The sequence below is a fragment of the Lytechinus variegatus genome, chromosome 2 (genome assembly GCF_018143015.1).
Source record: "Lytechinus variegatus isolate NC3 chromosome 2, Lvar_3.0, whole genome shotgun sequence".
NCBI lineage: Eukaryota > Metazoa > Echinodermata > Echinoidea > Temnopleuroida > Toxopneustidae > Lytechinus > Lytechinus variegatus.
The window spans coordinates 1,755,533-1,778,555 of record NC_054741.1 but is presented as its reverse complement, the minus strand read 5'-3'; the positions used below and the strand labels follow the sequence as shown (position 1 = coordinate 1,778,555).

General features: G+C 35.4%; 1 protein-coding gene across 2 annotated transcripts in view; it reads right to left on the bottom strand.

Moving 5' to 3' along the window:
- Positions 1 to 21,096, bottom strand: part of LOC121407037 — a 30,238-nt gene extending 9,142 nt beyond the window's left edge. Inside the window, exons 1-4 of one of the 2 annotated variants that reach the window (XM_041597942.1) lie at positions 20,524 to 21,096; positions 8,973 to 9,224; positions 7,146 to 7,264; positions 6,573 to 6,664 (exon numbers count right to left, since the gene is read on the bottom strand). In XM_041597942.1, the coding sequence (XP_041453876.1) occupies positions 6,573 to 6,664; positions 7,146 to 7,264; positions 8,973 to 9,224; positions 20,524 to 20,928 (868 nt within the window). In that variant the 5' untranslated portion in view covers positions 20,929 to 21,096. The remainder of the gene's footprint in view (positions 1 to 6,572; positions 6,665 to 7,145; positions 7,265 to 8,972; positions 9,225 to 20,523) is intronic. The other variant, XM_041597943.1, reaches the window with a different exon arrangement.
- Between the last annotated feature and the right edge of the window lie 1,927 nt (positions 21,097 to 23,023).

The window sequence follows — 23,023 nt, the reverse complement described above, 5'->3', positions numbered from 1 at the left end:
CGGATGATCGTAATGTACAGCCAGTGATTGCTTTAACATTGGACAGAATCTGATAATGAGTGGATTTAATGTGATTGGCACACTACATGTTGTTTTCCCCTTCTCTTTTTTTCTCTCTTTGTTATCGATGGTTGTCCATGCATGTCATGTCAGAATAACCATAACTAGCTCAAGGAAAAAGGGTCTATGATCATGATGTTTTTAAAATATTATTTTTTATTATTTTTATCATTTCAAAATATTTATTCAGGATAAAAACATGTATCAGCACAATGGCTGTTTTACATCATGGTCCTGAAGGACAAAATACAATCAGTAAAATAAATTCAATAATCATAAGATTCATATACAAGCAACAAAATGGATATAAAACAAACAAAATAGCAAAAACTTAAGAGTACGACAAAAATTTGATTCAAGAGAAATGTGATAAGTCGAGATTTGGAAGAAAAAACAATTTTTTGAATGTCAGAGAAATATGAACGACGGAGGATTGAGCAATAGTCGACTCCAGTGATGGAGCGATAATAGAGGGCATGGGAGTCAGAAAGAAATGAAACAATTAAGAAATGCCAGAATAATGAGAAGAGGAATATTAAGAAGGAGAACATTGAACCAAACTCAAAACATTAATATGACTAACATATCAAATACATGAATAATTAAAAAAGTAAGCATAATTATTCTAGTCATTTTTTTTTAAACCATCTGATTAAAGAGTAATATTAATCTTGTTCAAAAATATTTTTGTTTCTAATTTCTCTTGAAAGAGTTAAGTGTTTGTTGATTTTGTAATTCATTTGGGAGAGAATTCCATGATTTTGCACCTGAGTATTTGAAGGATTGTTTGAAAAGTTCGGTATTTTGTTTTGGCGGGACAACATTTAAAGAATCAGCATTACGAGTATTAAAACCATGTCTGTCATAAAACATTTCTATTTCATTGTAAAGTCTCAGTGGTGCAGAGCCATGTATGCAACGATTGATTGATTGATTGATTTTATTTGTCAGGTAACTGTGAACAAGTACATGAAAAATATGAACAGTAGTGTATACCTTGACAGGATTGCCCATGAAAGCCGAGATGGCTTATTTCCAATGGGGTCCTAACATCAGTAATTGACAACAATGTACATATATATGAAAAACACCTATAGAAATCTACAAACTACATCAATTAAGTCTAGACCATTGAAATTACACGAAGAATTGTAAAACTTAATATATGAAAAGACAAAACAAATAAGTTTGCCATGAAAACCATTTACGCAAAATATGATTAAAATAATTGTAAAACAGGTTGAGTAAACGATCATTACTTCTAGGTTACATATGAAAATTATACTATAATCAGTTTTTAAATAGCGCTAAATGCATCGTAACTAATACAAGATTCATGAATCGTAAAACCTAAGATATGAAAAAGTACAAATAAGTTTGACATCAAACTTTCACGCAAACAACAGAAGATGATGATAAAATGTAAAACAAGTTGATTATTAAAATAAATCATAACTAAATAGTTATATATAAGACTACATGATACACATGAAATTAGAAAGAATATTTAACATTACAGAGTGGGGACATTTTTTAAGTGTTGTTTCAATACTCTTTTAAATTGTGTAAAAGTCTTAACCGATTTAACATGATTAGGGAGGGAATTCCAAAAATGTATACCATTATAATAAAATGTGTTGCCAATTTGACCTTTTCTCATAGGTACAACAAAGTTAAACAGACTATTTCTTGTTTCATGCTCGTGAATATTAGATGACCGTGTAAAGTTTTTTGAGATGTAATGATATTCGTTTGAATAGAAAATTTTATGAACATGGTGAAGTATAAGTTGTTGCGACCTCAAGTCTATGCGAAGAAGGCCAGCTTTTTCGATTTCATTCTTCCCAACATGTGTTCTTGGGTGTAAGCAAGTAATAAATCTAACAATCTTATTTTGAATAATTCTAAACTTTTTTTGATCAACCTTTCCAAGACTGCAGTACCATGCTGCATTAGCATAATCAAATAAACACTGTATTAATGAAAAGCTTAAAATGCGTCTGGATTTCGTATTCATGCAATTTTGATACCGGTATAGAAATTTCAAGCGAGCATTAGCTTTTTTGACAATAGAGTCAACCATAGACGTACATGAGAGATCACTATTTAATATCAGGCCTAAATACTTCACGGAATTCTGTCTCTTAATTAATTGATTGTTATAGTATATATTGAAATCATCTGTATGCTTAGACCTAGCCCGCGAACAAAACAAAATACTTTCGGTCTTACCAACATGTAAGCTAAGCTTATTATCTGTCATCCATTTAACACAATTTGATAATTCTAAGCTAAGTTTTTCACCGATCAGCTTAGGACTTGTATCAGAATAGAGTAAAACACTGTCGTCTGCATATAAAAGTAATTTACTTTCATTAACACAAATACACATATCATTAATATAGCACATAAAAAGAATGGGACCTAATATGCTCCCCTGAGGAACTCCACACTTTATAGGCATAGAATATGAGAGTACATTTTGCATGGATACCACTTGGCGGCGATTTGTCAAGTAAGACCTAAACCACTTTAAACATGCTAAATTCAAACCCATCACTTCTAATTTCTTTAAGAGTATTTCATGATTAACCGTATCGAATGCTTTTTGTAAGTCAAGAAGAACCATTCCAACATAACGGCCTTCGGAAATTTCATTCCTAACAAAATCCAACAAGTGAATTAAACATGTTTCAGTAGAATAACCATTCCTAAAACCAGACTGAAATTCATAAATGATTTTGTATTCTTTAAAGTATTTCTCAATTTGAGAATACACGCATTTCTCCAAAATTTTCGACACTATGCTTAACACACTAATAGGTCTATAATTCCCAACATGAGTTTTGTCTTTCTTTTTGTGTAATGGTGTGACTTTAGCGATTTTCATTTCATCAGGGAAGGTACAAGTTGAAATAGATAGGTTAATAATGTAAGTTAAAGGAATAAAGACGTTTTTTGCACCATCCTTTAAAAATCTAGCAGGAACCAAGTCAAGTCCGGTACTTTTTGATATTTTCAACTTGGATAATTCATTTAATACAAACTTTTCTGTGACAGGAGAAAAATTAAAACAGCCTTTTTGTATACCTTTATTGTCGTAAAGTTTTTTTAAATTAGGACTGTCGGCCCCAAACTCACTTCTGTCCGTAATGGGGAGCTCACAAGCTAATTTATCTGCCACTGTTGTGAAATAATTGTTAAATTCGTTGGCTATCTTTAGATTATCATGACAAAGTTCCCCTTTAATATTAATAACACTTTTCTGAATATTTTTTTGTTTGTTTTTTACACCTAACTCTTTGAGATTTTTCCATAATTTCCTAGAATCATGTTTATTGTCTTCAATTTGATTTTGGAAAAATTCGTCTTTAGCTTTCCTCACTTTCCTTTGTACCACATTTCGCAATAGTTTAAATTTCCTTTCGAGTTCTAAATTACCAATATCTTTTTTCATTTTCCTGAAAGCTATATTTCGTTGTCTTATCAAACTAATAATTTCACTGGTCATCCATCTTTCTGTTCTTTGCTTAATTCTTACTTGTTTTAAAGGTGCACACTTATCAACTACTGACATGAAAATACTTTTGAAGTGTGACCAAGCAATATTCACTTCATTACATTCAAATATAACAGACCAATTGATTTGAGATAAAGCGAAATTAAAATCATTTTCACAATAGTTTTTCATACATCGAATGCTTATAGTTCTATGCTGCCCAAATACAGGCCTGATAAGTTTCCTTGAACAATACGTTAAAAAGTGATCACTTAAGCCAATTTCAAAGACACCACTTTGACAAATATTTTCTTCTTTACTACAAATTACATGGTCTATTAATGAAGAAGTGGTAGGTGTAGTTCGGGTGGGTTTTGTTATAAGTTGGCTAAAACCATATAAATTCAAAATATTCTTGTATCTTTTGGTCAGTGCTGATTGTTGTAATAGACAAATATTCATGTCCCCTAAAAGAATAACCTCATCATCTTTTGTTAATATGTCCAATATATCATGGAGAGAATCAATAAAGTGATTGTCTCTGGGGGGTCTGTAGACTACACCTAAAGTAATAGGCTTTGTATGTGGTAATAGAATGTCGATCCACAATGATTCAATACCATCAGGTGTAAGATCTTCTCTTAGATTAAATGCAATATCATTTTTAATATAAAGGCAGACCCCACCACCATGGTCGCCTGCACGATCTCGTCTTAATATAGAATAACCATCGATATAAATTTCTTCATTATTTATGGACGAATTCAACCATGTTTCTGTAATTGCAATTACTGAAATTCTACTTTCATAGAGAAGGACGCGTAGTTCAGGAATTTTATGTAAAATGGATCTGATATTTAAATGAACGAAATGCAACCCTTTTGCTTTAAATATATCATTAAATGATTTGTATAAAATAGCCTTATCAATTCCAGTAGGTGTGTTAAATTCAGGGATAGGAGGTGCATTAACTGTTGAGGTGGGTTGAACATCAATTAAGGATTGTGTAAAAATTGAGTCACAAAATGGCGGCAATGAACAGGTTAAACATATCCAATTCTCATTTGGGTTTTGATACAGCCTAGTATATTCATTTAAAGAGATCTCGAGACATTTAGTGTGATACCACTTTTGACAAGTGGTACACAACAGTCCATTTTGGTTATTTTTAACGGGTTTCTCGCAATGACCACAAGGGAATTTATAGTTTGGACCGGGATTTGTTTCAACGTCGCCAGACAATAAAACACGAAAAAAGACTTGATTATGTTCCTGATATATTGCTGTTTGAAAGGTGGCCACGGAATTATGATAATATAAAATCCGAGAGCGAAAGTATTTTACGCGCTTAAACGATTTGATAGTAACATATTCAAAACCAAATGAGACATGGAAAGAACATAAAAATGAAATTAACAAATAATAGAAAACAAAATTCATGACATAAATATGAGCCACGCACACACACACACCCCCTTACAACCCTCCCCACTCCCCACTCACACAAACGAGTCTAGGCCTACATCTTATTCATTGACTCAACAAAAGTAGGGTCCATGAAGCACTTGTATAGTATACGCCTGCATCTTCCATGTCCAAAAGTGAGAATTGTAGCTGGTATATATAAATGCATTTTTTTGTATTAGCAAGAAATTTATCCACATTCAGTGTGCTGCACTCAACCCAGGTGAGGTAAATGGGTAACCAAGCTGGCAGGAATTTATTCCTTGGAACGCTGAACACGGAACAGCTGCTCTGCCAAAGCCAGGGTAGTTCTGCTGCATTACTGAAGAGTTTAGAGACTTCTGATATAAAGCGCTATATAAGCAAGTGTATATACAATTCAATCTGATGCTCTTCAAAAACACAAGAAATACGCCTGATGCGGAAGACTACAGCTTCTAGGACACACCATGGACTAGAGTAGTAGGTCCATGAACACACATGTGTAGAGAGACAGAGCGAGAGAAAATAAAACAATATCGACGAGGTCATCAAGATAAAGGAATGTTAATAGTCCTAGTGTAAGCAGGGAAGTGAGAGGAATAATGTGCATAGACAAATGTGTGCAGAAAAGTGTAGACAAAAATAGGAGAGAACATCCAAACGGCAAAAGTAGATGATTGAGTATATGTGGTGCAGAAGTGAAAGTATTTTATATAACTGTAATTGTTAGTGCTAAACACTCCCTTTGTGTAGCAAAAAAAGTTATTAATTACTCAATATCATGGCTGAGTGGGCATCAAAGTTCTGCGCCTTGTAGAGGTAGCTGCATGTACTCAAACAACAGTGAGTAGGTAGCAAGATGAAAGTCATGAAACACAAAATATCCTCATGCGAAAACGGTCACATAATCCATGAAAAAGCACGTTCAAAACACAAAAGTATCTTCAAAAGACTCCCTGAGGGTTATATAAAAAGGTGTAACAGTATTGTCATGACATCTAAGGTGTTAATCAAGTCCACGGAGGTAAACTTGGAGAGCACTGCTACACAGCAGCAGCAGCAGCAGTGCACCCTCCATCTCAATCTAAGTACATTTATGAAATAATCTCATCGCGTTTCAAAGTCTTGCCATTTTAAATCTTTAAATAATTTTGAAACACTAATATCACGTACACCATAATTCTTAGTGACTACACGAGAAGCTCTTTTTGTTAATCCGTTTGATAAAGATTACGATTCTTCGATGAGCAATTTCCCCATACAGAGCTTCCATAAGCAATGACAGGTTGGATGGAGGATTTGGAAAGGGTATTCAGTAAATGGGTATATTTAACGTATATTTAATGTATATTGGCAGTGGCGGATCAACGGGGGGGGGGGGGGGCATGGGTATCACCCCCCATCCCACCACCCCTTGGCTGCCAAGTGAAAAATTAAAGACCATCATTTTGGAGTCAACCCCTTTTTTTCAATTGTAGTGAAACACTCTCTTTTTTTTGCTTGTCACATTTCTTGGTCAAACCCCTCTCTTGGAATAAAAAGCTATATCCGCCTGATTATTACTTACTGCATAGATTATCCTTGCATAGACCACTGCCACTCTCACATTTGGTACACGGTGGCCCACTCACGTAAGGGGATGCGCCTACATAGTTACCACTATAGGTATCAAATTTTTAGGACGAAATTAATAGGCTGTTAAATTCAAGTAGATTAGCCAATGAGGTGTATCTCTATAGAATGAAATAATATGTCACTTCTGTTTAGAAGGAACTTTTGTTATTGCAGACAAATCACTTTTGTTAAAGGTCGGTATTTTAATTTGCATTTGCTTGACAAAAGCCTTTATGATTTAGACTTATTTGGAGTACAGCTAACGAATTAATATACGTCTAAAGTAAATAACATGCGAACGATTTACATTTTTGATAAAAATTATGGCACTTATTTTACGATATTCGATGGCAGATAAGTGTTTACCTTCTATTTTGCTCTGAACCGTGTACATCATTATTTGTGGAATCTCATATGATTATCATTCTTTTTGTATTTCTTGGATAAGTTTCTAAATCGTTTTAATGACCTTTCTATTGTGGGCTTATCGTAAACAACAAACGAACACGTAAACAAACCAACTTACGCGGGTCCGTAGTTACACGTTATGAGCCAAGCACCATTGTAGGCATTGCCAGAGGCATCCGTTGCTGTAGAACAGAATGTCAACCCACAACCAACTGCGTATGTCGATGCCCATACGTTCTAAATCAAAGAAATTATTAAATATTAAGAACTATAAATAAATTTAAGTTTTATATCAATATTTTCTAGTTTCTTTCTATAATTTATGAAAACGTATAAACACTATTAGAAACAAATATTTTAAATAGAAAAGATACACTGAAATCATTCTGTTAATTATTGTAACCCCATTTGTTGCAATTAAACATTATGCTCAATGAATTGAATAGATATTTTCTTAATTTGTAGACCCATTGTGCCCCTTTTCTGTAACTTCACAAGGTGCTTCGTTAATATAAAAATAAAATATATACCGTAAAAAACGGTTTTGATATATATGTCTTTTTACTTCTGAATATTATTGTAACTACAAGCGGTCTTATTTTCAGAAGCTCATTAGATATTTTTTAATCAAACTTCAGTTTTATTTGCTCACTTTACTCGCTCACCCTTTTCAGAATTCATGAAGTGTGTGTGTCATCTTGTGCCCCTCTAAGGTTTAGATCAACATGCCGTTGAACGAATAAAGACACTCATTTACACGAGAATTTTTAAAAAGAATAGTGATTATGCGTTTTGAGCGATTTTGTTCAGCTTGGTCCTAGCAACACTGATTTAGAGAGCAACAGTCGGGACAATCAAAAGTCTTACCAATCCATAAAGTATATAGCCTGCATGGGTGAGATAAATTACACTTCCATTCTCTCATTTACACGTCATGAAACCGCTGCATTATTCGTATAAGAGTCGGGGGAAACCCTGGTGTAGTGGTACATCTGTACCCCCCCCAAAAAAAATCCCTTTTTCCCAAATGAAATTTGCCCTTTTTCAAAATGAATTACACTTAAAGTAAGACATAATACATTTGAATTAGAAAAAAAAATTTTGCTCGCACTTCGCGCTCGCATCAATTATTATCCAGTAAAGTACTTATCCTGTTCATTGTTGCAAAAAAGTTTAGAATGTCAATTTTTTTAGGTTGGAATATTACAAATTTTTGGGCTCGTGTTTCGCGCTCGCATCAATTATTGCTTAGTAAGGTACTCATTCTGTTCCTGGTTACAAAAAGTGCTTAAAAGTTTTCAGGTTGGAATATCACAAATTTTTAGCTCACGCTTCGCGATCGCATTATTCAATTTGTGAGGTAATATCCTATTCATGAGTCAATAAAATGCAGTCCTTTGCATGTTCCTTTTCTAGTCAGTATTACAATTTTCAGTTCGTGTTTCGCGCTCTCGTTAATTCTTTGGTTAGTTACCCATCTTTTTCATGATCACAAAAACTGTTGCGGAATGATTAATTTTCATGTCCTTTTACACCAAATATCCAAAAGTTTGAGCTTACGATTCCCACTCGTAACATCACTCTCGGATACGTTTTCTAACAGTAATTGGCGCCATAATTTACCAAAAAGCGAGTTTTACAACTTAAAATTTAAAAACTTGTCCTAACCCCTCGCTACGTACGCTCTCTCACGGAAAAAATAAAGCCTAAATATACATCGTATCGATCAAAAATCAATTCAAAAAGACCTTGCTCAATTTAATTACTACAAAACACACTTCACAATAATCATGATAATCTCATGCTGGTGGAAATATCCGTTTGCACAAAAATGCCAATTTTGACATAATCAGTGCCATTTTCGGCATTGCCCCCCCAAAAAAATACGTTCCGCCGCCCCTGAATGATTACCCGATTGTCAAATTACAAGAGATTGTCCACCTACCTGGGTATAGTGCCCACACTGCTCACCGGCCTGGCATGTCCCATCATCATAGTTATAAAACTGATATTCATTGTACCAGGCTTGTGTAGCAGCCGTCCCATCGGGAGGGGTCCCCGGTGCGGAAAGGCCCCATTTGATGTAGAGATTCTGGCCCACAGCAGAGAAGCCAGAGTCATTCTCTGGGTTACCGTGCTCGTAGTAACAGCCGTCAGACCATTCCTGTGCCATCGATGCTAACGCTATGTTCCAAACCTAATAGAAAAAAAGTAAAATGTAAATGAAAAACGAAGGAATAATAACTACAATCTTCGGGGCACCATTTGAGATTATGGGACAGTGATGAAGAAAGTACATTTCTAATATTCATGCGAGCGTGAAACACATGCTATTTTTCTCCAGATTGATCGTCGTATAAACAGGAAGATCTTACGGAGCACTTTTTTTTATTCATGAATAGGAGACACATCTGATAAATCAAATATCCCAAGCGCGAAGAGCGGATTGGAAAATTTTAATATTCACACCTAAAAATGGGCGATTGTTTTAGAATTATTCATGGAGACTAAAAACGTGTGTAAGTCACAAAAAAAATTAATAGAAGCTGGAAAAGAAATATTTGATGTATAATTTAAAAACGAAATGTTTAAACTTCATTTAATAATTTTGAAAGGGATTGTGTATGTTCAACATGTTCAATGCGTGCGTCAAGAGGAATGGACAAATATAAATAAATCATATTTCATCAAATTGTGAAAAAAAGTATTCTTAATTTTTCCTGTTTCCTCTATGTTTCTCTTTAATACCCCTCTTCCTCTCCCCCCCCTTCCCCGGTGTTTTTTTTTTGTTTACTAGCCGATGAAGAGGGGGCACGTACCCCCCTCCCGTAGTTACGTCACTGTCTTCATCTATATGCTGTATTAACCTATTTATGCTTCAAATTCTTTCTCATTGTGGGCGTGGCATAACTATTCAATTCAATTCAATTCGGTTTATTATGAAAGACATTGTAAAACAGTCCGAAGACTGACACATACAAAGTTAACAGAAAAAAGGAAAAATACATTGAATTATATACCTACGAATTAACAAAATATAATAAGAACGTAATAGTAAGATTAAATATTGCACTCGAGGTTCAGAAATATAATTAAGGGGATAATGCTATGTAAGGAGAAAATAGAATAATCGGTAAAAACACAAAAAAATATTGGGATATGTATTATGTTGATCGATTTCAATGTAAACTGAGGGGGGGGGGGGACTTGTCAATTATGAAAAAGGAGGTGAAGGGAAGAAGACAATGTCATACTTTTACACACAAATTACATATAGACATTGAGTTCAACGGTAACCACCATAAAAAAGATATATTCCGGAGTCTTGGAGTATAATTAATTCCTTTTTTCTTCGTCCATGCTTATTTCATTCAGTAATGTAAATTGGACTGTCAATATAGGCTGAGCAAAATATGCTATTATGCACATACGATTGATTTTAATGTCACTTTAGAGTCACGTGTTTGCTCACCAAACAATATACAATCTTATGATATTAATGTTTGCAGTTTTCGACATGAAAACCAAACTAAAATCCCCAAAACATGCATCTACAACTCCCTTCTTTAAAGACGTTGAAAATGAAGGAAATTTAGAATAAGGACACTGTGAAATATCCCCTATTTGTGATGACATGTAGAAAATCTACAGAACAGTATTGGTGCGTACTTTTCCAGAAAATCCTGGATTTGCGTTTGAATATCAGGACGACATTTTCATAAAGCTGTTCGTAAGTTAAGAGCGACTTTAAGAACAACTGGTGATCCTTTCTTACGCGCTAAACCATCACCAATGAATATTTACCACAAGAAAGGATCACCAGTCGTTCTTAAAGTCGCTCTTAACTTACGAACAGTTTTATGAAACACCCATCAGGACCACATTTTCTGGCAATTATAAAAATGCTAAACATCACGACTATGTCAATTAGAACATACCAGAATAAGAATAGATGAATGATGTGAGAAAAGTCTGGGTTAAGCCCGGGTTACACCAAAACCGAGTTCTCATGAATAAATTTAGACCGATTCTGCCCCTGATTGGAATTATCATGTGGATTTTAAACCTATTCGTCTCCGATTCGGCGAACTACTCAAATCAAAGACGAATAGGTCCGGAAGAGATCCCGAATCAGAGCAAAATCGCCAAGAATTGATCCGAATCAATAAAGGCCATCCCAAATAAAGTCGAATGCCAACCCCAATAATAGCAAAAGCAAATGATAGTCAAATCTAGCCAAAGGTGGTCAGAATCGAGGCGAATGTGGCCCTTAAGCCTCGGTCACACAGGAATCGAATCAGTTGCTAATCCATCCGATTACACCTATTGACGCATTCGGCCATACTTGTTCCGATTCGGGTCGACATTAACTTTGGGTCGCCATTCGGATATAATTTCGGGTTGGCATACGGCTATTCGGGATGGCCACTGTTGATTCGGGTCTATTCGTTGCCATTCTGCTCTGATTCGGAACCTATTCCGGCCCGATTCGTATCTGATTCGGGGAGATCCCCGAATCAAAGACGAATAGGTTCCGAATCCACCGAATCAATCCGAATCAGGCCATATTCGGCAGGATCGGTCTAAATTTATTCGGGAGATTTCGATTTTGCTGTAACCCTGGCTTTATGAATCATTTCATGCGAAATGATAGTCAGTACTGATGGCTGATCAAAATTGATCAGAAAGGTGAAAGAGGAGACAATAATGAGCTTCTTGGTAATCATTATAAATAAAGACATTTTAAACATGTATGAAAATGATATAGGTACAAATTTGCATGTCATTGTATTCATTTCAATTCAAGCGCATTTATTTTTCATGTGTCAATTACTCTCCCCAGTACTCTCCCATCACAAAATAATCCTGGACTTTTAAAATCCCAACTTAAAACATTTCTCTTTAATGAATCATTCAAATATACCTTTCCCAATACTTATGTCATAATGTAACTGATTAATGTTGATGTTGTTTAAGTGTTATTCTAAGTAATTCCGTATGTTGTATTATTTTTATTTCTATAAAGTGCTCTGAGAGTCCTGTCAGGTCTGAAATGCGCTATAATAGAACTCATTATTCTCCCCGTATCTATAGCTAAATTCTGGTCCTGCTCCAACACCTCCATACCAACGCCAAACCAAAGCTCATCACTTCAATGGATCACTGCTTCAACGCCCGACACCATTCCAGCAATCCCTTGTCCGCCCGTAAAACGCTTAAACAACCGCTCCACCAAAGTTTGTGCAACGTTTAATCACCGCCCGGTCAAAGCTGGCGAAGCAGCGGTGGTCCAGCATTCAAAATTTATGCGTTGGCCTAGCGGACCCAGGCGTCCAGGAACTTGCGTCTAGCGGTGAACTTTGCCAGAGCGGAAAATTGCCCGCTCCTCACCGCTTGCAATATTTTGTGTAGCTCAAAACTTTCGGAGCGGTAGGAGATGCAGGAGGCAGAGGCGTCGATCCTGCGGGGGGGGGGGCATGTCGTTTTGCCGCCCAATAATTCCGCATGTGCAAAACTCAAATAAGATTGTAATGTTACACAGAAATCAGCAAGCGAGATTGAAATACACGACTCGTTCTTTATTTTAAATCGTGCTCAAAATGTCCTCTTTTCAGATTGGAATATGCAAATTTTCAGCTCGCGGTTCGCGCTCGCATCATTTCTGTAGCAAAACCCTTACTTTTCATGATTAAATAAGTGAATAGAAAGTCCCGTTTTCAGTTCTAAACCTCAAAGAAATCCCGCTTCGATTTGCAATAATCTTTTGTTGGAGAATTATATATCGCTGTGTGTGTACTAATCAGATATGATTATTTACGTCTGGGACCGACCTTTAACGTCACCATCCAAAAGACGTGACCAGGGCTCGAATCTCTGCATCGCTTTGTAACTTTCCCACAGCTTGGATTACAGGCCTGTATATATGACTCGCATTATCTGTCTATTGAGATATGTATCCTCCTCACGAGCTACTACAAACAGTTAACATGGTTAACAGATACCTTTTTTTGCTTTCAGGTCAGTATACTAAAAATTGTCAGCTCGCGCTTCGCACTCGCATTAATTTGTTGGTGAGATATGTGTCTCTTTCTCATGAGTCATATATATATATAGGCCTATGTCTGTGTGTGGGGGGGTGAGTTTGTTTGTTTTGTGTGATCAAGCGCCTATAGAACGTTGATTCATAATTTTGCCCCCCCCATCTGAAAAATGGATCGACGCCCCTGGTAGGAGGGACCATCAGCGGTGGTAGAGCATATTTGGCGTTGCCTCAACGAGGGCCAACTTTTGTTAAACGGTGGTGAACTTTTTTTCTTTCACCGCTCCAGGAACGCTCCTGCAAAGTTCTGGCAATGTGACCGGGCCTTAAACGACCTGTCCTTTTTCTTCTGTCAATGTTTGAACCAATGATTTCCGATTGCAAACTACCTGTGTTTTTTAATCAGATTGCACTTTATAGAATGATATAATGATTCTATACCAGCCCTGTAGAGAGAATGGAAAAGAAGAGCCGACATGAGGGAGGGGTTGCATTATGAAAACGTGATTGCCACGATAGGGAGGGGTGGGAGGGAGTGATGGAAGGGGGAAGGGTAAATAAAGGCGCAGAAAATCCATCAATCCATCTAAGTACAGTACACTGTTATAAATGTGATATTGTGTCAAATGCGATCAATCACCAACAGCATAATCATGACATAAAAAGTATCTGCATTAATGTATTCGACATCTGACATGTCAAATATCTTAAAACGACATGGCGAGTATAAGGAGATGAGAGCTTGGAGAAAGACGTTATTATCGACAATGGCCCAGTTAACCATTTCCTTTGGTATGACTTTTTCGGATAAGAGCTTTAGGAAATGTTATTTGAATGAGAGGAAGTTTATCTCACGCTTAGCAAACAAAAAAGGTTGACAGTTCCATCCAGCATTTGACCAAACAAGAACAAATTTAAACTAAGAAATATCAATGAACCAGCAGTAGGAGAGATCATCGAGCTTTAATTGTCATCGACAAAAAAAGTGTAAAGAATTTAAAAAAGAATAGGCCCATAGGATTTTTGCGGATAAAACAAAGACAACTGCTTTGTTTTGTGTACTGGAAAATGCACAATTCTATGAAAATAAAACTGATGTGAGGAAAGAATTCGATATTCATTTACGATTTTCTCGTTTATGGATGACAGGAAAGCAGAAAAGTATAGAACATAATGATAGAATTGCGGTTTAAGTGCCGATAAAATACACCCATCATTAGACGTGGAGTCGTGTATTTGTCGAGACTCCTCATCGCTAAGTCTTATGCATGTGAGAAAAATCCTCTGCCAATAAATAATATGATACAAGTAAGAGCAAATACAAGAACCCTGGGCCGCCGCCGCCGCCTCGGTGGCATCATAACTGAAAGTAAAGAGTCTTTACACTTGACGACGAGTAAATAAAAAATCTGTTTGCTTGTCTACTAACTTAACAACACCTCTGCTCTATGATGTCTATAGTGGGAAGGTAGTCAACATGATTAACACAAGTTTAGAGATGGCCGGGTGATATGTTTGCTAAAGACAAATTTAGACCTCTTGAAATCTCTAAGATATTTAATAGAATAATGAAGAGGGTAAAAGAGGTGATTTAAGGTGTGACGATGGTATTCTAAACCATTTTGCCTGTTGAACGTATATTAATCTTGTATTTTGGTTGGTGGATCTAAGATATCATTGGAAGTCTAATTTGAAGCCAAGTCTACACCTATGATAACTTCCCAGAGTCTATCAAGACATCTTAAAGGAATACCCGACACACAGAGACATGCACAAAAGATAACTGAGATGACATAGAATCCGGAAATTATAAGAAAGGGCTTCCCAAATAGGGGGAAAACGGTTTAACATCTAAACCCTATTATAAGTGATATACATATTTCATGGGAAATTCTTCAGTCACAGTTTATTCTTCCAAAAGGTTACAGACCAATGCAGAACGCTCTCAACATTCTTGGAGTAGTTTTAAACCAATGATGTGTGCTTTGGGTGGAAACTACCCAGAGTTGGATAAATTTTATAACCAATTGTTGTGTGGACAGTATGTTGACAGTATGTTAACATTTTTAAGAGTGTAGGCCGAACTGCCACAATCTCTCATCTTGATCATCTTAAGTCATCAAATTACAGCCATGAACCCATCCCAATACCAGCATAAGTTGGCAAGCTACCGAAGCAGGTCAAGTGAAAATATTCATAATAAACAACACTATTACCTCCATACACAATGCAAATTATATACATCCCGTATAACGTATACTCAATGATTTATGATTATGATTATGCTTATTTGTGTGTATACTTTGTGTTTTACCCTATTAATAAATATTGTCAAGAGTGCTATAATGTTGCCATAGTCATTGATTACTCTAAGAGAGAGCGAGAGTTTTATAATGGTGACAATGACTTTTAAGTTCCTTGTTATACCCTAATTTCCTTTATTCCACTTTCAATCAAATTGTAATCTAAAAAATCACTATATTTGATATACTTGGTCTCTTCTGTTCAATATCAATTGTTATTCATTTAAAACCAGGAATGTATATTATAACTTTTCATGAAGATGATATGACAACGGTGAATTCACCCGGGGGCGTACAGATGGAAGGGATGGGGGGAGGGGCTTGTGGGACTCTTGCCGCCCCGAATTTCCCACGACCGAGAAAAAAAATAGATAAGGACAGAAAAGGAAAGAGAGAACGATGAAATATGATATTTTTTTGTAAATAATTGAAAAAAAAATGAATTTTTGTAATATAAGTATCGAAATTTTTGCACGCTTGCTTCGCTCACTCGCAACGTTATATAAATTTTGCTCAATACGCCACATCTAGCACCCTCAGCATTTTTTTTTACTCATTTTGCCACTGATTTCGTGGTCACCCACTTGTTTTTGCGATTTTATTTATATTTTATCAGTATCTATATTTTGTGGTCACTGACAGCTCTAAATTAAGAATGTGAGTTGAATATATGTATATATATAAATATACAAATATGCTCTGTGTGTTCCTCTCATTAGCTTTAATTACAAAACCAACTACAATGCATCTGGCCTGCACTTTAATATCCTATACGTTTGTGTATATAAAGTCTGCATTTGACCTTTAATACACTCAATCGATACTACTACTGGTATGGAGAAATTGAATTGAGCGAACCATCATGTCTATTATTATGCCTTTACTTGCCGTGAGGGAAGATGAAAAAAATATCATTATGGCTTTTTCAATTTCCCTTACTTATTTCCCTCATTCCATAAAAGCATATATTCTTTTTAAGACCAACATATTTGGCATAATAATGATAATAAAAAAAGTCTTCGAGACGGGTATTCCGCCATGACGATGAAAGAAGTTGTGGGTACAAATATTTTAACAACCATATCATGAACAAACAAAACTGCCAAGAGAGGTTTGAATCCTGACATTGGTATTGAGTGAACGTGACACGAAACTTTACATATGGGTCTATCTAAACGTCTTGGGGGTTCTGTAAGTAAAAGAGGAATAAGTCTATTTGACATGGCCCGAATCGACTAAGCTTGCAATCCAAAAGATAATTAAATTGCTGGCAGTTCTCAAATGATATTCACATTCATTATTCAAATATTTTCAAGGCAACATTGTTATTAATAACGGTATAGCCACATTTTGACAGTGAGCAAATAGACCCACTTTTTTGAGCACGCATCACATACTAGAAATATTGCTGTATGATTGGTTGAATCTGAATCACGTGATGAATAATTGCACATTCGTGCTGCGCGCTTCGCTGATCTCGCAATTTGATTTTAATTACATTTTTTTCGTATTACGTTTGAATGTTAATTAAATTCTGAAACAACCTGACTTGAGGTGGAGAGGGTAGGAAGAATTAAACAGTAATAAATGGGTAGTTAGTCTAAAACCATGCAACAGAAACCCATATACGATTTGATTAATCTCATCTCTATCCTGCGATCCCTTTGACATTTTATTCATAAACAGAGGTGGAATAGATAAGTAAGAAAGCGAGGAAGAATATAACTCATGAGTGGGAGATGGACAGCATGCTCCACTGGGAGACACCGTATAGTGGAATGATGACTCATCAAGGGGCCCACGTCCAGGTGCTGAAAATAAAAACTCCTCAATTCATTTCTGTAAAGCCAAAGAGATGTCCCTGTATATACATTTTCAATGTAATATTAATTTCTAATATTTCATTCCCTTCAAGTATTATATAAATCATGAAGATTGACATCAATGTAAATACAAAGGAAAAATGTATTTCGCTAGGATGTTAGTACATATCCTTTTTAATACCTCAGTATATAGTTATAGACTAACTAAATTTATTACGCCATTTCCCATGACAGGATCATCGGCGGGTCAGGAGTTTGTTTCGTACATAATATGTACATAAATAATCATGTGAACCTTTTCAACATTATCTATATAATTCCATTTACTTGCTGTTCATAATGTTCTTATTTATTCATCTTTTTTTAAAACCTATTTATGCATTTTTTCTTAAATATATTTATCACTTTATTGAAGGCGGGGGGATTCATTGGTAGAACTTTCAGCTTTTTCGTATAATCAGATTCACCAAATTTTGAAATAATCAAGACCGATATATAAAGAGCACAGGTAGAATGGTTTGCACTTGCTGAATGCTTTTAGCATCACCACGATATAAGTTCATGCTCTTTAGCAATGCCATTCACACTTGATTTAACTGCTGTGTATCACAGGGAAAGAGGCTTTTCGAAGGAGCGATATTTTCTTGTCCCGTTTTACCCCACCCCTCTCCGTCCTTTAAAGGACGTCAGTGTTTATAAAGTCTGTCTCCTGTGTCAAATAAAATTTTCTTTAGTAAGGAAAAAAAAGGAATCACTTTATAGAATGTATACTTTACGGGACAATTTCATCGAAATCGAATAACAAATAAGTGAAGTTATTGAAGTTTAATAAAATTTAGCAATACTTTGTGAAAACAGTCCACATGAATATTCATTAGATGGGTTGATGATGTCACATCTCCACTTTCCGTTTTCTTATGTTATTACATAAAATCATATTTTTTCATTATTTCATTCCTGTGTGAATAATATGTCTCCCTTATAATGAAATAAGTTGCAGTAGTAAACATCTAATGCACTAAATCAGTTGTTTACCTAATTTTTCTAGTTCTTGGAGGAAAAAAATGAATAAACCTAATTTCATATAAAATACAAAACAACAAGTGGGGATGTGACATCATCAGCCCACCTAATGAATATTCATGACGACTGTTTTCATAAAAAATAATGCTAAACTTTAAAATTCAATAACTTGTTATCCGATTTTGATGAACTTTTCGGCATTTTGCTTAGTGAATTTTACTTTATTTATTAAGCTATAAATACTTTCAGCCCGTACCATCCCTTTAATGTTGATATAAGTATGTTTGTGTATATAGTTATTATGACCCAGGATTTTGATCACTATCCCAAATTGGGATAGTTTGGGAACCGGATCTCCATTCGGATTTGAGCTGGTGACTCATCTGACAAATTAATCATGTTAATTTCGTTTTGCTTGTGGGTGTTACCTCTAGAGAAGATAGTATTAACATGATTATGATTATTCTCATTCAATTGTACATAATTGTTTTACTACTTTAAACGGTTTCAAAGTATGCGTTTAAAGTTTGCGTCAATAGTTCAATAGTTCTTGCATATACTGTACATGATGTACGTTTTTAAATGTCGCTCCTTTTTAGAAGGGCATAATTGACTGCAAAGTTTGCCTTACTTTTAGCATGGACCTACCTTTTAGCCACCTACATTACTAGAAAAAGCATTTCCTTTTTCCTCTGTCCCTGTTCACAGCATACTCAATAAAAGACTCACATTAAAGATGCTGGCATGATAATAATAATAGCACCCTGTCTGCAACAATATCTTAAAGGTAATTATACATTGATAATCTTCATTGAAAAGAAAAGGCAGATAAAGTACTGCAATAATTCACACATATTTCTAACCAAATCACTAATGAAAGCAAGAGCAAATCATCGGATTGGAAGTACTCACGTCAGACTACTGTTTTTATCGTTTTCCGATTTCCTTCATTTTGGCTCATAGCCATTATTTTGTAACACTCCGGATAAAAATTGTCAGTGTTTGCTCAAGCATGAATGAATATTTGATCTTTTTGGCGTCGTATGGTAGAGGGTAATGTAGCAATGTTTAGAGCATTAATCATGTCTGAAATTATGAGTTTCTTTCTTTTCTTGAAACACAATTTCAGGATAATACGCACGGTTAACATTTTTGGTAGTTTCTGTTAACGTTAAAGCGAAGAATATTTCTGCATTCTATTCAAATTATATTATCAATGTTGATGATTGAAATATGCATTATGACCTTGTCATTGATTGGAAGAGAAATATTTTCGTCTGTCCATGTCCGTGGGGGGTATACATGGGAGGTGTTCCCGTGCGCCATAACCAAATGTGGGGTGCAAAAAGTGGCAAATTACATGAATACGGGAAGGAAAGGAAAGGTAAAAGAAGAAAACATAACGAAGAAATTTTACTGTGAAAGAAGGGATGCAATTCCACACTGTAAAAACTGCGGTGTTAAAACTGACATCAATTGGTGTTAATAGAGGACTACACCCTGAGGTGTTAAAATTACACCCTAGAGATTAAACATAACACCAAAGAGTGTAAATGTAACACCAAAAGGTGTTGTAATAACACCTATAGGTGTAAAAATAACACCACCAATTTAACACCGGTGTAAAATAACCGGTGTGGTCCTCTATGTACACCGGTTAACACCACAGTTTTTGCTGTGCACTGCCTCGTCTTGCTGGGATCCTGTTTGAAGATGAACCCATCTTTGAAGCTGGACCCTGTGATTACCCATGAGCAAGAGCACGCGTTGTAAAGGAAACTTCAAAACTGACACCTTAATAGTTTTTGTTCCTCCATCTTATTTCCACTCCGTTTCTCTTTAGAGTTTGAAACATTTTCCTTTCTCTATCGAACAAAAAGAATAATTATGTACAGGAACGATCTTCCTATCATGGACCTACTCGGTCCACGTTACTATAGATTGTATATAGCTCCCCATTGACACACATTTTTTCTTTCACGAAAGATATTGTATGTTGTGATTTTGCCAGCGCCATAATGTGGCTGACACGAATGCAAGGAATGCTCCCCAGGGAGTGGAAATTGTGCACTTTTCGTACTTGATTGAAATGAATCCTATGACCGGGGTAATAATATGCTGCAACGCGCTTTGGGCCATTCTGAGAAAAGCGCTTTATAAAAATTGGCTATTATTATTATTATTATGTACATTATCTATCTATCTATATATTTATCTATCTATATATTATATATATATTTATATCATATATATATATATATAATATATATATATATATAATATATATATATATATTCTCTATCTTACCATAGTCTTCATATTGGCAGCTTCGGGTGAAACCATACTCCTTCCCTCGTTGTGCTTAGCAACGATAGCATCTTCATCCATTGAGGAGAAATCTGTTGATCGTCTGCTCCTATGACGACCTGCATCATCACTTTCTCTCCTCAACCTCCTCTCCTCACCGCCGACATTTCCAAACGATGCCGAGGATGATGACGATGTTCTCTCGTATACGACGCCAATAATTGTACCTTGTCCGACCCTATGTACCCTATTTTGGGCTGATAAATCACGGGTTTCCCTAAAATAAAGAGCTTTACTGGTATCAACGTTTACCCTTTTCTCTTCCAATTCCGTTCCCCACACACCGGGAGAGAAGACGATGGTAAACAGCAAAATTATGCGACGGCAATCCGTCAAAGGCGACATCTTCTAAGCTTTATTGTGGTATGCTTGAAAGTTGATTGTAGACTGTGCTCTAATGATTTGTTTATGGCTAAAGTATATCATTTCCTTATAAACTATTAGTGTAGTCACCGTAAATTCATTTCCTTATTCAGCTTAGCTAATGACTATGACCAGTCTTTCTGGGTTATTATGCATTGATCCGCCCTTGTGTTTCCTCCTTGTATCCATGGTAGTCACAAAGTGGGAGTGATCAGTCAGTATACCGTGAATGGATTCGCTCTGTGTGTATTGTACTTTCAGGTCATGTTTATTATCTGCGTTATTCGACACAAATCAAGTGTGAATGAAAAAAAATCGTTAAAGTTACGAGACGAGAAATGATTTTGCATAATCGCGATTAAAATACTTTCAAAGGGATATAGAAAGAACTATGGAGATGATGCCTTGCTTATATTGCATTTTACTCATCTGCTTTAATTGAGGTGATTTTACTGTAAATGTATTACAATGAATAGATTCTTATTTCAATACCAAATTTAACCCTGCGAAAGGGAGAGAACGAGAGAAGGAGAGAGAGTGAGAGAGAAGTGGGAGAAGGGGATGGGGAGTGGGTGATAGATATAAGGAGATTTATGAGGCGCCGATTGTTTTATATTATCATTATTTATTAAATAACAACAATTATTTATATATAATTCACATTTTATTTATAATTAATTACTATTATATAAAATAACATTTCTAATTATTCATATATAGTTTCAATGCATACTTCATTATTTGTAAATAAGAATAGTTCGGCATTACATTATTTATAAATAATGATTGTTTGTTTTTCATTATTTATAGATAATGATATATTTATAAATAAATAAATAACAAAATCTGATAACCTTTTAAGGATTACTTTATTTACTTGTCCTGTCCTATTCATGCCGTCAGAATGACTCCACAGGGGACATGGCGACCATTCTCTTTGATTTTCCAAGTAGTGAAATGAAAATGGAAGGGGAAAAGAAGGAGAAAAAGGGAGGAGGCAAGAAGGACGAAACATGGAGAGGTCTTTAATATTTAGTTTTGTATACCTGTCATTCCACTGAGAAAATGTGACATCACAATAAGGACGTCGTGCGCCCCTTCCCCCCCCCCCCCTACTATGGAGATGTGAATAACTCCATGCCCCTACCACCTGCACTCTTCATTGAGAGTTCTGAGCATAGAATTCAACTCATAATCGTAAGGACAGATTTCCCTTTTCTGCGGATATGAATATTTCCCATTATCCTGATCATCAGTATGCACCAATAGACCAAATTATCTAATACGATCTAATAAAAACAAATCAAGAAATGTTACATGAAGTGTTTTAGTGTGATCTTCTTGCTTAAATTCCCGTGTTAATTGTTCCATTATTGCTAAACAATGAAAAGTTAGGGAATAGACGGTAAAAATGAATAATCCATTCTAAATTGATTAATATTAAGTGTATATTTTTGGAATAATTGTATAATTGCTTGTACTGATCGTTTTGCGTCAATATTTATAACAGGTTGATCCTGGTACGCAAATGCAACTAAAAAAAAATGAAAAAAGGGGAGGTGAAATGAATGCGTGGAATAGCGAGTCATTATAATAAAAACCATAGCGTATGCAGGATTTTTGAAGGGGGGGGGGTCAAACTGAATAAAATGTTGACAACCAGAAAAAAGGGCTTCGCCACATATTTTAGGTCGTTTCATACCTGAACAGAATTTGAAAAGCAAAAAAAAAGGTCTTCAACATTGTTAGGGGGGTTGGGTATAAAAATATTGAGGGGGTTTGAACTTTGAACACATGTAACAACCCCCTTCCCCCCGCTGAATACTGAGGAGGAGATTGGAATATCCACTAGTGAAGGCTTTCCGCGTGTATTAAAATAGAAGTATATACACAGACAAATTTATAATTAAATGAGGAATGATAAAAATAAAATTAAATATACGTTACCTCTATTTTTCGCTAAAAGATCATTTTGATTTATCTTTGTTTAAGGCACCATGAGCCATTTAATAATCTTGCCGCTTCTCTTTGCTTCTGCATGTTGAGAAGCCTATAAAAATACAGGTTCTGAAAGTTT